We start from the raw sequence: 15,888 nt of genomic DNA on the forward strand, positions 1-15,888 counted from the left end.
CAGAGACAGAGAAACTGGGAGAATGGAATGGAGTCATTATATGAGGCAGGGTGTGAAGAAGTGTAGTCGAGGTAGCTGTGGGAGTTGGTGGGCTTATAATGGATATTAGTAGACAGCCTATCCCCAGAGATGGAGACAGGGAAGTCAAGGAAGGGAAGGGAAGTGTCAGAGATGGACCATGTGAAGGTGAGAGAAGGGTGGAAATTGGAAGCAAAGTTGATAAAGTTTTCCAGTTCTGGGTGGGAGCAGGAAATGGCACCGATACAGTCATCAATGTACCGGAAAAAGAGTTGGGGGAGGTGGCTTAAGTAGAACTGGAACAAGGAATGTTCGACATATCCCACAAAAAGACAGGCATAATTAGGACCCATGCAGGTACCTTTTACTTGAAGGAAGTGATTGGAGTTGAAGGAGAAGTTGTTCAATGTGAGAACAAGTTCAGCCAGGCGGAGGAGGGTGGTGGTGGATGGGGCCTGGTTGGGCCTCTGTTCAAGGAAGAAGCGAAGAGTCCTCAAACCGTCCCTGGTGGGGGATGGAGGTGTAGAGAGATTGGACATCCGTAGTGAAGAGGAGGCCGTTGGGGGAGGAAACTGGAAATTGTCAAAATGACGTAGGGCGTCAAAGAGTCACGGATGTAGGTGGGAAGAGACTGGACCAGCTGAGAAAAGATAGTCAAGATAGGAAGAAATAAGTTCAGTGGGGCAGGAGCAGGCTGACACAATGGGTTTGCTGGGGGAGTCCTGTTTGTGGATTTTGAGAAGGAGGTATAATCGGGCTGTCCGGGGTTGCGGGACTATGAGGTTGGAAGCTGTAGAGGGAAGATCTTCAAAGGAGATGAGGTCAGTGACAGTCCTGTGGACAGTCGCTTGATGTTCGGTGGTGGGGTCATGGTCCAGGGGGAGGTAGGAAGAAGTGTTTGTGAGTTGGCGCTGAGCCTCTACAAGGTAGAGGTTGGTACGCCATACAACAACAGCACCACCCTTGTCTGCAGGTTTGATGACCATGTTGGGGTCAGACCTGAGAGAACGGAGTGCCTCAAGTTCAGAGGGGGGACAGGTTAGAGTGAGTAAGGGGGGAGGGGCAGAGAAATTGAGATGACCAATGTCTTGCCAACAGTTTTCAATGAAAAGATCAAGAGTGGGTAAGAGGCCAGGGGGAGGGATCCAGGTAGAGGGAGAATGCTGGAGGCGGGTGAATAGGTCTGCTGGTCAGGGGGAGGACTCCTGTTCAAAGAAGTGAGCCCGGAGGCTGAGGCGACGGAAGAAGAGCTCAACGTCATGCCGAGCGTGAAATTTATTGAGGTGGGGGCGTAAGGGGATAAAACTGAGTCCTTTGCTGTGTACAGAACGTTCAGCATCAGAGAGGGGGAGGTCAGAGGGTTTAGTGAATACACGGCAAGAGGTCAGATCAGAAGGGGTGTGGTCAGAGGGAAGTGAAGGGGAAGAAGGATCTGGAGGGGCATTCGTCCCCATCAGCTGCTGGAGCTTGCGTTCCTTGACACCTGAAAGGAAGAAAAAAAGTTTTTTGTTAATTTGTCGGATAAGACGAAGGATGAAATGAAACTGTGGAGTAGAACAGCTTTGAGATAAGATGAGGCGGTGCTGCTGGAGAGAGAGGTCCAGTGTGTACATGTGGCGGCGCATAGCACTGAGTGTGGATCTCAGGATGCGGCGAGAATAGCAGTCTGAGGAATGTTGTATTTCTTGGAGATACCTGTAATCCTGGGTGGATTCAAAACATGATGGGTGAAACTGCAGTTGGAATCCACATGGAGTAAGTCCGAGCTGGAGACAGTCACTGAGGAAGGAGATGTGGCTGTGAAAACGAGTTTTGGTAGACAATTTATCGAACACCAGGAGGGAAATAGAAAGCAATGAGGGTGAATAAGGTAAAAGAAACAAACGAAAATCCCGTTGGAGAGAAGAGCAGAACTTCTTATTTTTATTTAGAGATACAGCACTGAAACAGGCCCTTTGGCCCACCTTGTCTGTGCCGACCAGCAACCACCCATTTATACTAATCCTACATTAATCCCATTACCCTCTCACATCCCCACCTTCCCTCAATTCCCCTACCACCTAACTATATTAGGGACAATTTATAATGGCCAATTTACCTATTAACCTGCAAGTCTTTGGCATGTGGGAAGAAACCGGAGCACCCGGAGGAAACCCACGCAAACACAGGGAGAACTTGCAAACTCCACACAGGCAGTATCCAGAATTGAACCCGGGTAGGCATTTGTGGAAGAGAAGTAGCAGTGAATTAAACACTAAAATAAAAGCAAAATACTGTGGATGCTGGAAATCTGAAATAAAAAGAAGAAATAAAGATTTGTTGATTTGATCAGTGTCTTTTGGAGATATCTGAGAGAAACAGATAGTTTCCAGAGGTGGAGATCCAGAGATTGTGTGAGCTTGTTGAATGCGCTACCGGACATGGTGTTTGAAGCAGGAAAATCAAGTAGATTTTCAAGCTATCCAGGTAAAAAACCTGCGCTCTGATTGTCATAGAAACTAATCGGTAGCCCTTAACTACGGAAGACCTCCCTTAACCGCGGCCCCCAGTGGCCGGAGGAGAGGCGGACAGGTCGCAGCGGCCCCCAGTGGCCGGAGGAGAGGCGGACAGGTCGCAGCGGCCCCCAGTGGCCGGAAGGGTGGCGGACAGGTCGCAGCGTCCCCCAGTGGCCGGAGGACTGACAGACAGGTAGCTGTGTTTCTGAGTCTAGCAACGTGTTAGTGATCGTGCTGCAGTCATCGTTTCTGGGAGCGGGCGGAAAGATGCCGACTTTCAGACTCAACACAAATCTGAGCCGCTCCAACATCCCGGACGTGCTGGCGGAGGAGTTGACGGCGGTGCTGTCCAAGGAGCTGGGCAAACCCAAGCAGGTAGGCCGGAGACCGGGACTGCCTCCTTCCCCGCAGTTGCCCCTCGGAGAAGCGGCCTGAGCTGGAGAGAGGGACCGGGAAAACTCTCCCCAACAATAACTTACATTTATATAGCATCTTTAATATAATAAAATCTCCCAGGGCGGTTCAAAGGAGCATTAACAAAATATGACACGGAGCCACATTTGGCGATGTTAGGACAGAGGACTAAAAGCTTGGTCAAAGAGGTTAGTTTTAAGGAGCATCTTGGAGGAGTTGAGAGATTTAGGGTGGAGTTCCTCAGCTCGGGGCTTTTGGCAGCAGAAGAAGGTGTGGTCACTAATGGTGGAATTACTGTGTGAGGGATGGAGCGGGTGGCTGGAGAATGCAGTTTGCGGCAGGTTGGAAGACAATGGGTTCAGTCTTTCCAATATTTAGCCTGAGGAAATTTCTGCTCATCCAGTACTGGATGTCGGAGAAACAGTCTGATAAATCAGAGGCGGTGGAGGAGTCGAGAGAGCCTGGGACTATCACCTTTTTCCTGTAACTCCTGAGAATTTCAGCCCCTACCCCGGGCCTTCGAAGATATTGGTCCCCCTCCCAGATTTCCCTGAAAATATCCACACATTTCTGGAACCCTTATGAGAACTGTCGTGCTCAGGAGATGCAATTACACAAAGGCTATCCTGATGAAAATTGCTTGGTCAGCAACATAAATCAGTTTAATAATCTTGCTGAAATCCTCTTCACTGGCACGTGAAAAACTACAGTGACCCCGAGTCCTCTTTGACTCTCAACACTGCAAGGACAGTACAGCAGATGTGACTGCGTGGGCTGCATGCAGACAATATTACCTTCTGTAATAGAACATCCACAATGTCCTCGGTTATAAATTTATTTCAGGCTGAATTACTGAGCCCATAAATGCCATTGAGTGTTCATGACACAGACTTGCAGCCACCATTCCCAACTGCTCAGGTTACGTTTTCCAAATGGCCCCAGGGGAATTGATATGTAATGTCTGAACACAGCAGTTTATTCATACTGGAATGTTCCATTGATTAACTGGATGAATGCTGAATAACTGAGAGAAAGTCAGTGCTCCTTATCACTCCACTCCTGATATCTAATATTTACTGATTTTTTTACTGATGAGAGAGGAGGATCAATTTAAGACAGGTGGAAGGTGGCCTCATTCACCAGAAGATGCCACCCCCACCCCACATCAGCCACCCCCTCGCCCTGCACTCCCCCACCCCGCATCCCCCCACCTCGCGTCCCCCTCATCCCATCCTCGTTCATCTCATCCTACCCCCGCCCCTCGTCCCCCTCATCCCACCCCTGCCCATCGTCCCCCTCATCCCATTCCCGCCCCTCATCCCACCCCCGCCCCTCGTGCCCCTCATCCCACCCCTGCCCCTCATCCCCCTCATCCCACCCCCGCCCCTCGAGCCCCTCATCCCACACCTCCCCCTCATCCCACCCCGGCCCCTCGTGCCCCTCATCCCACCCCTGCTCCTCGCCCCCTCATCCCACCCCCGCCCCTCGTCCCCCTCATCCCACCCCCGCTCCTCGTCCGCCTCATCCCATCCCCACCCCTCATCCCACCCTTGCTCCTCGTGCCCCTCATCCCACCCCCGCCCCTCATCCCCCTCATCCCACCCTCGCCCCCTCATCCCACCCCCGCCCCTCGTCCCCCTCATCCCACCCCTGCCCCTCATCCGCCTCATCCCATCCCCACCCCTCATCCCACCTGCGCCCCCCTCATCCCACCTGCGCCCCCCTCATCCCGCCCCGCGTCCCCCTCATCCCACCCCCGCCCCGCGTCCCCCTCGTCCCACCCCCGCCCCGCGTCCCCCTCGTCCCACCCCCTCCCCGCGTCCCCCTCGTCCCACCCCCGCCCCGCGTCCCACCCGCGTCCCCCTCGTCCCACCCCCGCCCCGGCTCCCCCTCGTCCCACCCCCGCCCCGCGTCCCCCTCCCGCCCCGCCTCCCCCTCGTCCCACCCCCGCCCCGCGTCCCCCTCCCGCCCCGCCTCCCCCTCGTCCCACTCCCGCCCCTCGTCCCACCCCCGCCCCTCGTCCCCCCCCCCGGCCACCCACATCCTCCCCACACCCCACCCCCATCCTCCCCACAACCTGCCATTCCCCCTCCCACACCCATTCCCCCCCTATACCCCCCATCCCTGATTGGCTGCTGTAAAGATAATTGTGGCCATGGAGTGTTCATATCACAGCTGTATAATCAGCTTGTGAATCCTTCCACAATTTCACTCTCTTCTCCCACGGAGGATTCTGAAAATACAAAAATGCCTTGGATCACTGGGACCAGAGTCTATTTGGTTTTATATTTCACCAGAGGATGAAACCTCCCCAAGTGACAGCCTGAACTTTGTGCCCGAATCTCTGAAAGGACCTTGAATCCACAACCATCTGACTCTGGCAGCACTTTTGCCTGAGTTAATCTGACACGTGTGGCACCAGTTTCTTTTGGTGTGACTGGAATAGTGAGCAGGAACTCTAGGTCCCACTCACATTGAATGTGTTCAGTAAGTCTCTGTTAATGAGTAAGAACAAAGGCTGGTTTTGTCTGAGGGGGGGCTGGGAAACTCCCAACACTTAACTCTCGCTTTCAACTGCAGGAGCAGAATTGGAGCGTTTCACAATTCACATCACCGAACAATGAAGAGATTCATGGAATATTTTCTTCAGAATAGTAGGTTGGTGGTGTGGGCAGACAGTGGTCACAGACGTTCAGTGTTTCTGTGTAGAGTGCGTTATCTGCCTGGGTCCTAGGGAGATGAGATGAGACTCGCTGCTGTTCTCCGGTTTCACTGAGCACTGGCGCCGATCGTATTTTGGAATATCTTTTCTGTCAGATTTTGTTTATTTCCTAGTCATGTTGTCAGACAGCCACCGTGATATTTCCTCCCAACTCTCAACAGATGCCACTCAAAATAACATTCATCACATCAGAACACACAAAACAAATTACAAACATCCCCTATTACAGCCTCTCTTTCCTCAGTAAACTGACCCAGTTGACAGCCTCAGTGCAAATACACACGGGGCCACCTGCAGGAGTCTGGCTTCAACTCAGCTTGTGTGAGCTGGGGCATGAAGGAGGGTGTGGAGATGACTGGGGCAGGAAGGGGATGAGATGACCTGGGTGAGTCAGGGACCTCCAGTGGGGCAGGAAAGGATGTGGAGGTGATGGCCGGTGGTAGGAAGGGAGGGTGGGGGTGATGGCTGGGGGAAGGAAGGGGTGTGTGGGGCGATAGCTGGGGGCAGGAAGTGGGGGGAGGGGGTGGTGATGGCCGGTGGTTGTGGGTGGTGGGATTGCTGAAGTCCTGGGCAGGGAGGAGGTGTGTGGATGGCTAGGGGCAGGGAAGAGCGGGGGTGCGATGACCAGCTCTTTGTTCTTTTCAGATGCCCTCCCTGCAGTTTTGGTGAGCTCGTCTGTGGTATATTGTTGTGCTCTGGACACACCCTTCGCTGTGGGTGCTGTCCCTGGGAATGTGCTACTTTCTTGTACTCAGCTCTCTCTCTCTCTTTTCCAGTACATCGCAGTGCACATCGTGCCGGACCAGATGATTCAGTTCGGGGGATCCACTGAGCCCTGTGCTCTCGGATCCCTCTCCAGCATTGGCAAAATCGGCAGCAAGCAGAACAAAACTTACTCCAAAGTTCTGTTCGAGCTGGTCAACAAACACCTGCACATTTCTCCAGACAGGTACGGCTGGCTGATAGGGTGGTCTGGGGGTTTAGTGAATGGGGTTCAGTTCCCCAGCACGGAGAGATCACATGGTTGGTTTGACTGTCAGTAACGCTCCCCAGCTATGCAGACCCGCACTGACTGACTGGCTGCTGCCTGAGCTTCACTGCTCTAAACGTGTTGCTTGTGCTGCAGTTAATCTGTTCTGAAGATTTACTGAAAAGCTATCAATTAAACCTTGTAAAGATTAGTTGTGACTTGGTGGAGAAGGCCTGAGGTTTGTGGGTGAGTGACACAGAACACTCTCAAACACACATCCAGTCACCCTGGGTAATTACAGAGCCATGGAGCCAGTCAGTGAGATGATTAAAGGATTCGATAGGTAGAAAAACTATTTCCTCTGGTGGAAAATCCAGAGCAAGGAGGCACAATCTTGAATTCGAGCTAGGGAGTTCAGGAGTGAAATCAGGAAGCACTTTTTCACACAAAGGTTAGTGGAAACTGGATCTCTGTCCCCCAAAAGGCTGTGTATGCTGGGGGACAGTTGTAATGTTCAATACTGAGATAGACAGATTTTTGTTAGATAAGCGTGTTCTGGGATATGGAATGAAGGAGAGTAAATAGGATTGTGGCAGAGATCAGCCACGATGCAATTGAATAATGGAACAGGCTGGAGGGGCTGCTGCTCCGAATCTGGATGGTTGAACTCAACTGAGTTCATCAATTTCAAATCACAATCGCTGCTCCCATTTCCTCAAGACAACTGGTGCTGCTAATGATTCTGATGCTTATTTAAGCTCCTGTCTTCCACCCTATCACAGACCTAATGCTGAGAGGATGTTTCCTCTCGTGGGGGAATCTAGAACGAGGGGGCACAGTTTCAGAATAAGGGGGTCACTCACTTACCCTGTTACAGCTAGAATTTTTCCAGCTCTGATGAAAGGTCATTGACCTGTAATGTTAAGTCTGTTTTTCTCTCCACAGATTATGCCAGAGCTGATGAGCATTTCCAGCAATTCTGTTTTTATGTCAGGTTTCCACCATCCATTTTTTTTGTCTTTTGTATTAGTGACGGAGCTGGGCCTATTTTAGTGAGAGTGACAGAGCCGGCGAGCCTGCTTTAGTGAGAGGTGACCGTTTTCCTGGGCCTCTGAATTTGCTGTTTGCTGACTGTTTTACCTTGGTTATTTCACAGGATGTACATCGTGTTCCAAGACTTGGATGCTGCTAATGTTGGCTGGAATAGCACCACCTTCTGATCCAGAGCATTCCTAAATGATCACTGTAATAAAAAATGTTTTGTGTCGTCATCTGTATTAATCACAGCAAATGAGGCAGAGAGGATTCCTGAAATTATGTCTTGTTTCTGTTTTAACAATAAAGTAGATTGAACAATTGCCCACAAGTGTTTGTCATAGGCTGTTGAAGGTATGTCTGTATTTATTACAGAGTATGTGTTTGTTAGTGTGGCTATTAAAGTTTATTTACTATTTATCTGTTAGACTATAACTGTTACATGTGTTTACAGTACACGTGTGAGAGTATTACTATGCATGCATGGTTATTGTAGTGTGTGTCTGTATCTTATGCTGTGTATAATAAATGATTGAACAGACACAAAACAAAGGCCAACACAGTTACTACACTGCTGACCCCTAAAACCAACAACTTTTTTTCATCCAAAACACACCCAGCCAACTCTCCCCACCCCACCCAAGAGCGACACCAGTTCCGAGGGAAAGCCCACCCAGTTACCTGGTGCATCTTTGAGATTAGAAATCTGAGCTAAATGCACATGACAATGTCAATTTGTGCGCACCTGGAGGCAGCCAGGACGAGGCAGGTGGGGACTACCCACAGAGTGGGGGTGCAGATAGGGGCTCCAAAATCAGACAACCTCAACACCAGGGGTCATTGCAACAATATCACATATGATATTTCAGTGCAGACAAGATGAGGTGCCATGCATTAGAGGGTGAGTTCATCAGTCTCCTGGGCCAGTGAGTACTGGACATGTTTTCTGAGATTGCACAGTGACTGTGTAAGCATTACCTACATTACAGCTCTTCAATCCATCAAAAGAAAGTTTCCAATGTTTATATCAGAGATTCCTGGGGTCACCAACATTGGTTGGATATATTTCTGCAGGTTTCATCACATGATCTCTTTCCTCCAACCATCCCGTTGGGTCAAACAACCTTTTTTCCCCATTCCCAAAATTTTTCTAATGATTAAATAAGTGTTCAAAAAATATATTTAAATGCCCCTATTATTTTTCTATCAGATTGAGGAAGATTAGTCTTTAATTCCTGGGGACTCCAGGATAATCCTGGAGGGCTGGCAACCCTGGAGGTTCCTGTTCTAATTAAGAATTGTTTTGATTCTTATCAGTGTTAATAGGATTTACAGATCCATTCCATATCAGTTTTGGAATTGATTACCAGGAGTAAACTAGATTCTTTGTACAACACTAACCTAGTAGACAGCAGTCAACATGAATATAGAAGAACCTGCCTGACCAACCAACTTGGCTTTTTTAAGGAAATGACAATACAAGTGAGCTGTAGAGAACCTGACCACAAAGACGCATCTGAAATGCTATTAGTCAAACTCAAAGCTGTTGCGCTTCAGGGTAAACATTTGGAATGGATAAGAAACTGATCGAACTGTTGAGTATTCATTACAAGTTATGTCAAAGTGGGGCCAAGTGCTGAGCGAGGTGCACCAGAGCTCAGTGTTGAACCGTTAATGCTTTCAATTTCCAAAAGTGATCTAGACTCAGAAACTCAATGTAAAGGTTTCGAGTTTGTACAGGGAAGGCCAGTAGAATAGGAGGAAATAGCTCAGAAATTACAGAGAAAGTTAGACAAAATAAATAAGCTCGCCTTTCAATGACAAATGAAAATGCTGACAAGTGCAAGTTACTATACATAGAAAAGAACTGACTCACTTGGACAAGCATGGGTTTGCTAAGGGCAAATTGTGTTTGACTAACTTGATTGAGGTATTTGATGAGGTAATAGAGTGGATGAGGGCAGTGCAGTTTGCACAAAATTGACCAAGGGATAGAAAACCAAGTTGTGAGAAATGGCTGTTTTTTTGGATAGGAGGGAGGTATACAATGGAGTTCCCCAAGGATCACTGCTGTTTACAATATAAATGATTTGGACTTGGGGATACAGGGTACAAATTTGAAGTATGCATACAATACAAAACTTTGAAGCGTAGTAAAATGTGAGGAAGCTAGTAATAGACTTGAGGATATAGACAGGGTTACGATCAGGTAAGGAGGGGTCGAAAGACCTCCCTTCTTGTCCCTCCTTGTTTGACTGCAACAGGGTTTATTTCTTTTGAAAAGTGAATATGCTTACCAATTTAGTGAGTGTTTAGCCATTTACATGCTATGGTCATAAAAGAGCCAATCAGACAGGTTTTCTTGCGTTTAAACAAGAAAGAGGTTAGTTTTATTGTACTTAAAACTGATCTCGGTAAAATAATAAACTATGCTCCAACACACACACGCGAGAATCACAAAAAGGTTACAGAGTGGAGAAGAATAGATTGGTTGGATTAGAGTACGTAGCAAATAAAAAAACAGTATAAAGTCAGGGGTTTGGCAATTCAGTTGTCTTCTGGCTGAACTTGGTGTTTCTGAGGTTTCTGGCTTGTAGATGTGGCCAAGTGGTTCAGGGTTTCCTTGCAGACAGTTTTCTTCATGGGGTCTCTGTCTGCAGCAATGATAGGCTTGGCTGGTTATAGCCAGCAGGCAGGGTTTGAACTTGTAAGGTGGCCTGGAGAGAGAGAGACAGACCCCACTTGGGCCCTTACTAGTCAGTCTCAGTTGCTTGTCTGCCTGCAGAGAGAAAGAGCAGCTATTTTCACACAGATGGTGGATCTGTCACATGATGGCCCAGCATATTCTTTCTCTTGCAACTTAATTAGATCATGTCTAAGAATTACAATCTCTGAGTCCCATTGTTCCAGTGATTACCCTTTGAGTGGTCTGTCTCCACCAGTGTTAATGTTCCAACATTGCCTTTAATGTCTTGTTAATGAAGGCAGGACAGGTAACCCATTCAAAATTCCCAAGATTGTTCTGGTTGGGGATTGACCAGATCTTATGTCTCCACCTCGATACATCGGAATCTAGGGTATTTTGATGTCAATTGTGGTGGCCATTTTAGTTGCTAACAGTCACCTTTTATCAGTTCTTTTTCCCCCTGTTTTTTAAAGTTTAATTCAGGTTTCCAACCAATGGATTAAAAAAAGATAATCATAGCATGTGTTCATGACAACAGGCTGGTGTAATGGGTAGACACATGGCAGATGAAGTTCCATGTAGAAAATGGAGGTGCTATATTTTGGTAGGAAGAATGAGGAGAGACAATGCATGCTAAATTGTACAATTTTAAAGGGGGTGCAAGAACAGAGAGATCTGGAGTGTTTGAGCATAAATCTTTGAAGATGGTAGGACAGATTGACAAGGCAGTTAATAAAGCATATAGGATGCTGGGCTTTATAAATAGAGGCATAGAGTACAAAAGCAAGGAGGGTATGATGGACCTAGAGAACACACGTTCTGCCCCAGCTAGAGTATTGTGCCCAATTCTGGGCACCGCACTTTTTGAAGGATGTGAAGACTTTGGAAAATGTACAGGAAAGATGTACTATAATGGTTGCAGGGATGAGGGGTTACAGTTACCTGGATGGACTGAAGAAGCTGGGGGTTGTTCTTAGCAGAGAAGGCTAAGAGGAGATTTGATAGAGGTGTTTAAAATCATGAAAAATTCAGATAGAGTAAATAAGGAGAAACTGGTTCCAATGCCAGAAGGGCCGAAAATGGGAAGGCACAGATTTGAGGTGCTTGTCAAAAGAGCCAGAGGTGACATGAGGATTTTTTTCACATGAGGGCCTAAGATTTGGAAGGCACTATCTGAAACGGTGGTGGATTCAATAGTAGCCTTTAAGAGGCAGTTGGATAAATACTTGAAGGAGAAAAAAATTGAAGGGTTATGGGGAAAAGGTGAAGGAGGGGGCCTAACTGGATTCCTCTTTGAAAGAGCCGATGCAAACATGATGGGCCGAATGGCCTGCTTTTGTCCCGTAATATTATATGATTCCAAAGAACTTGCATTTATACAGTGTCTTTCATGACCTCAGGCCATCCCACAGCATTTAACAGCCAATGAAGTACTTTTAAAGTGTCGTCATTGTGGTTTTGTGGGTAAACATGACAGACAATTTGTGCACAGCAAGCTGCCATAAACACCAATAAAATAATGACCAGATCATCTGTGTTAATAATGTTATTTGAGGGATAAAAATTGGCCAGGATACTGGAAGAACTCCCCTGCTCTTCAAGTAGTGTGTAAAAATGGTGAAGTGTTTCTATACCACTTGTGTTTCTAATAAAGACTAAACAGCAATGTGGAAAGAATCAGTTCAAATCGTGTTCTTGCAAAGTCTGTATTTTCCCCTCAAAGTTGCAGATAAGATAAACTTTAGAAGAATCACAGGCTTTTCATTATAGCAGGGGAGAATGTAAGGGCAGGCAGTAATGTGCTGCAATGAGAAAAATATTAAAGGTTGTGAAAAGCAAAATTGGGAAAGCAATGATAGCGAGTAACAGAATGGTGTGAAAAGCCACGAGGCCTCTCTGGTGATCAGTTCGAGCAACTGGTTGGTCATAAAACATCCAACTAGGGCTGCATCCAACAGAAAGAGAACCATGCAATAAATGGTATAGAATAGATGTCATGTTTTTAGTTAGTAAGAAGGAAAGAGAAAAACCTTTGCTGCCTTTGTGAGCCCGTGGCATGAACAGGCTCGGGAAAGCTATCTTCATGAGCACTCATTAAATCCACGCACATGAGCGATTTGACATAAGGCATGTGTTACTCTGCATGGTTGGTCAAGATCTTTTAAGATTAATGTTCTGTCAATAATAAATGAAGTGAATTATCAAACATTATTACTGTCTCCAGTTGTACGAATCTGTTTAAAAATATATAGGATTGCATCCACCTGACAGTGCAACTTTCCCTGAGTACGACACAATGGTAGCAGCCTGGATTATGTGATGTCTGGAGTGGAACTTGAACCTACAATCTTAAGGCTCAGTGGTGAGAGTGCAAACAACTTCAACAGAATGGAAAACTCTCCATGAATGGTGCTGAAATAGCTAAGAAGGAAATTGGAAGAGATTTGGGAGTCTTATTAGACTTGGCGCTAAACATGTCCAACCAATCCTGAACAGCCGTCAACAAAGTCAACAAAATGTTGAACCATAACAAACAGGAGAATACCAATCAGAGGAAGTTGTGATCGAACTGTATAGTGGTCTGTTCAGACTGTGATTTGAACACCATGTCCAGCTCTGGTCACCAAGACACAAGCGAGACGCCCAAGTGCTTGAGTCAGTGCAGAGAAGAGCCATGAGGCTGATCCCTGGGGTTTGAGGTCTGGGGAAAGACTGGAGAAACCTGGGCCTTTCAGCCTGTAAAAGGGATTCTGAAAGGTGATCTTGTAGAGGCATTAAAGATATTTAAGACAATGGAAAAGATAGATTTGGAACGTTACTTTAACTTAAAGAGACACAAGCTCAAAGTAGCCGGCAGTAAATTCAGCAGTGATGTTGGGAACTTCTCCAAACACACAGTCGTCAACACATGGAATAGATTCCTGGATAAATTAGTTGGAGTGAAAACCCTGGAACCAATGCAGAAACATTTGAATCCTGCAATGTGGAACTGTACAGTGTTTCTGGGTGGATGGATTAAGATCAGCCGAATGGCTTTCCTCATCCATGGGTATTGTAATCCTTACAGGTTTGTCATTTGAAAACCAATTTATTTGATATGACTTGTGCAGCCTCTACTGTGCTAATAGTGTCAAAACCTCACTTGGCTTTCATCTCTTTCCCTGAAATGCCCATTTAAAAATGACATTTGAACTTCCTGTGCTTTTATCAGGTAACTACTTCCCAGCAAGCACTGCAAAGAAACTGTATTGGTAATTGATAGCACTGAGTGATTTGGTTTTGGTTGGACTATAATCTCTAGTGCAGTCCCAAACGAAGCTCTGCGGCAATGGGAAGAACAGCAGCAAGGAAAGTTGAATTGCAAACAAAAAAAAAGTTAGCCAGTAGCTTTGACCATTGCTGAGCAGAAACTTGGGTCCTCAACTTCCATGAAATGAAGATTCTCAACCGGAGCATTGATGACTGTGCACTGAAATACAATTGCTGTGCCAGCTTAGAAAGAAAGATTGATTTGCATCTATATAGCAACTTCAAAACATCCCAAAGGCTTACAGCCAATGAAGTACTTGTGAAGTGCAGTCACTGTTGCAGTGTAGGAAATGCTGATTGAATGATAAAACTGTATTTTCAGGATCAGCTGCACCCCAATACAATCATCTATCATTTGTTGAGACAACAGCTTTGTACAACTTGTTTTGTGGGGTGTCAGGTGAGGGAGTGGGGTGGTGAGGATTGCAGTTACTGTAGTGTTTGATTCTGTTTGCAATGAAGGATTAACTATTATTTTTGGAGTATATGTATCACACTTCCAAACAATGCTTGCAACCAAACCAGCTCAAAGACAAGAGTTCATGAAGAGAATAAAAGCAAAAATACTGCAGAGGCCGGAAATCTGAAATAAAAACAGAAAATGCTGGAAATACTCAGCAGGTCTGGCAGCATCTATGGAGAGAGAAGCAGAGTTAACGTTTCACAACTGGTTTTTATTTGTTTATGAAGAGAAGTTTAATTAATAGTAACCTCAGCAACAAAATTGTTTTGCATTTACAGAGAGAAAGGCCACAAGGATCCACGGTATTCCATATTTGGAATTATTTTTCCCTTATATAATAATTATTTTAGGGAATTTGCGGGGAGTTTTGCAGCTCTGCCTACAATGTAGATTGCACAGAGCACAGTCAATTCATTCACAGCCAACATAAAGGTCATTATGGTACAACACACATTCACTAGCACTGCATATGGATGCCAGTGCTCCACAGAATCCTACTAAATCCAAAGGCTAATTACTCTAAAGGCAGGGTCTGACAGGGAAAATGTTTCTCAATTACTTTGGCAGATTCTCACAACCATTTTTGTTGTGAAGACAGCAATTTCAGGCAGAACACTGTATTTCAGTGTGAATAAAAGTATAAAGCTGATTTTTTTTAACATAAAGACGAAAATTTATAATCAACCTTAGTATTTGCTTTATGACCATTTCAAAATAAGTTATTTCAAATGATGACTCACAGTACAATTCTGCGGTGAGTGCCTCACCTAGACATCCCAAAAGCTTTGCACCACTGACAATGTTAAGTCAGGAGTGTGGCGGGAATACTCTCTACTTGCCTGGATGGATGAAGTTCCAACAACTCAACGTGATTCAGGACAAATCAGTCCACTTGATTAGCGGTCCATCACTCCCACCACTGTGGCAGCAATGCATATCACTTACAAGATGCACTACAGCAACTTGCCAACAACACTTTCCTAACCATGGCCTCTACTACAGTGGGTTTGAAGCTACAATCCTAGAAAGCAATGCAGAATGCAGCAACAAGGTAGAGAAAAATGTAATTTTCTAGATATGCTGCCTTTGTGGTGAGGGAAATGGTTGATAGGAGAAGTGTGATTTGAAGCATTATCAGCAAGGACAGGCTTAGGATGCAGCAAATTCTATGAGGAAAAGAAATGGTTTTGAGATGGGCCTTCTGTTTGTTGGAAAATGGTAATACCACTGAAGTAATTGAAGGAACCATATGCAATTTGCAGCCAAGCAGAGCAGACATTGTTATGCTGGCGGATTTTGTGTGGATAAAAATGTCACGTCAGGAGTGGGATTTGAACCCACGCCCCTAAACAGGGACGAGAATTCACTCGCCTTTCATAAGGCAAGGATCAGCACTCCTTGAGTTTGGGCCTTAGACCACTCAGCCATCCTGCCAGCTGGGCACTGGTGTTTTTAAAAGTCTGCTCCAAAATCTATACACTAACTGAACTGTATCACCCTCATTCCTCCTGTGCAAACAAAGCACAAACTACCATTTATTAAGAACATAAGAAATAGGAGCAGGAGTAGACCATGTGGTGCCACAAGCCTGCTCCACCATTCAGTATGATCATGGTTGATCTGCTTCAACTCCACTTTCCAGCCCACTCCCCATATCCCTCGATTCCCTGAGAGACATCTGTCTATCTCAGCCTTGACTAGACTCAATGATGGAGCATCCACAACCGTCTGGGGTAGAGAATTCCAAAGATTTACAACCCTTTGAGTGAAGAAGTT

General features: G+C 46.3%; 1 protein-coding gene across 1 annotated transcript; it reads left to right on the forward strand.

Moving 5' to 3' along the window:
* Positions 1 to 2,675: 2,675 nt before the first annotated feature.
* On the forward strand, positions 2,676 to 8,074 carry LOC137383027 (macrophage migration inhibitory factor-like). The gene is made up of 3 exons (XM_068055618.1): positions 2,676 to 2,888; positions 6,426 to 6,598; positions 7,776 to 8,074. The coding sequence occupies exons 1-3, from the start codon at positions 2,781 to 2,783 to the stop codon at positions 7,837 to 7,839; spliced, it is 345 nt and encodes a 114-aa protein (XP_067911719.1). The 5' UTR covers positions 2,676 to 2,780; the 3' UTR covers positions 7,840 to 8,074.
* The last annotated feature ends 7,814 nt before the right edge of the window (positions 8,075 to 15,888 follow it).

This window comes from Heterodontus francisci, chromosome 23, assembly GCF_036365525.1.
Source record: "Heterodontus francisci isolate sHetFra1 chromosome 23, sHetFra1.hap1, whole genome shotgun sequence".
In the NCBI taxonomy this organism is placed as follows: domain Eukaryota; kingdom Metazoa; phylum Chordata; class Chondrichthyes; order Heterodontiformes; family Heterodontidae; genus Heterodontus; species Heterodontus francisci.

Excerpts from the sequence above, each read along its gene's own strand:
- LOC137383027 (XM_068055618.1), top strand. The coding sequence starts at position 2,781 with ATGCCGACTTTCAGACTCAACACAAATCTGAGCCGCTCCAACATCCCG. Across the intron at positions 2,889-6,425 it reads AGCTGGGCAAACCCAAGCAG|TACATCGCAGTGCACATCGT; the intron begins GTAGGCCGGAGA and ends TCTCTTTTCCAG. Across the intron at positions 6,599-7,775 it reads CTGCACATTTCTCCAGACAG|GATGTACATCGTGTTCCAAG; the intron begins GTACGGCTGGCT and ends GTTATTTCACAG.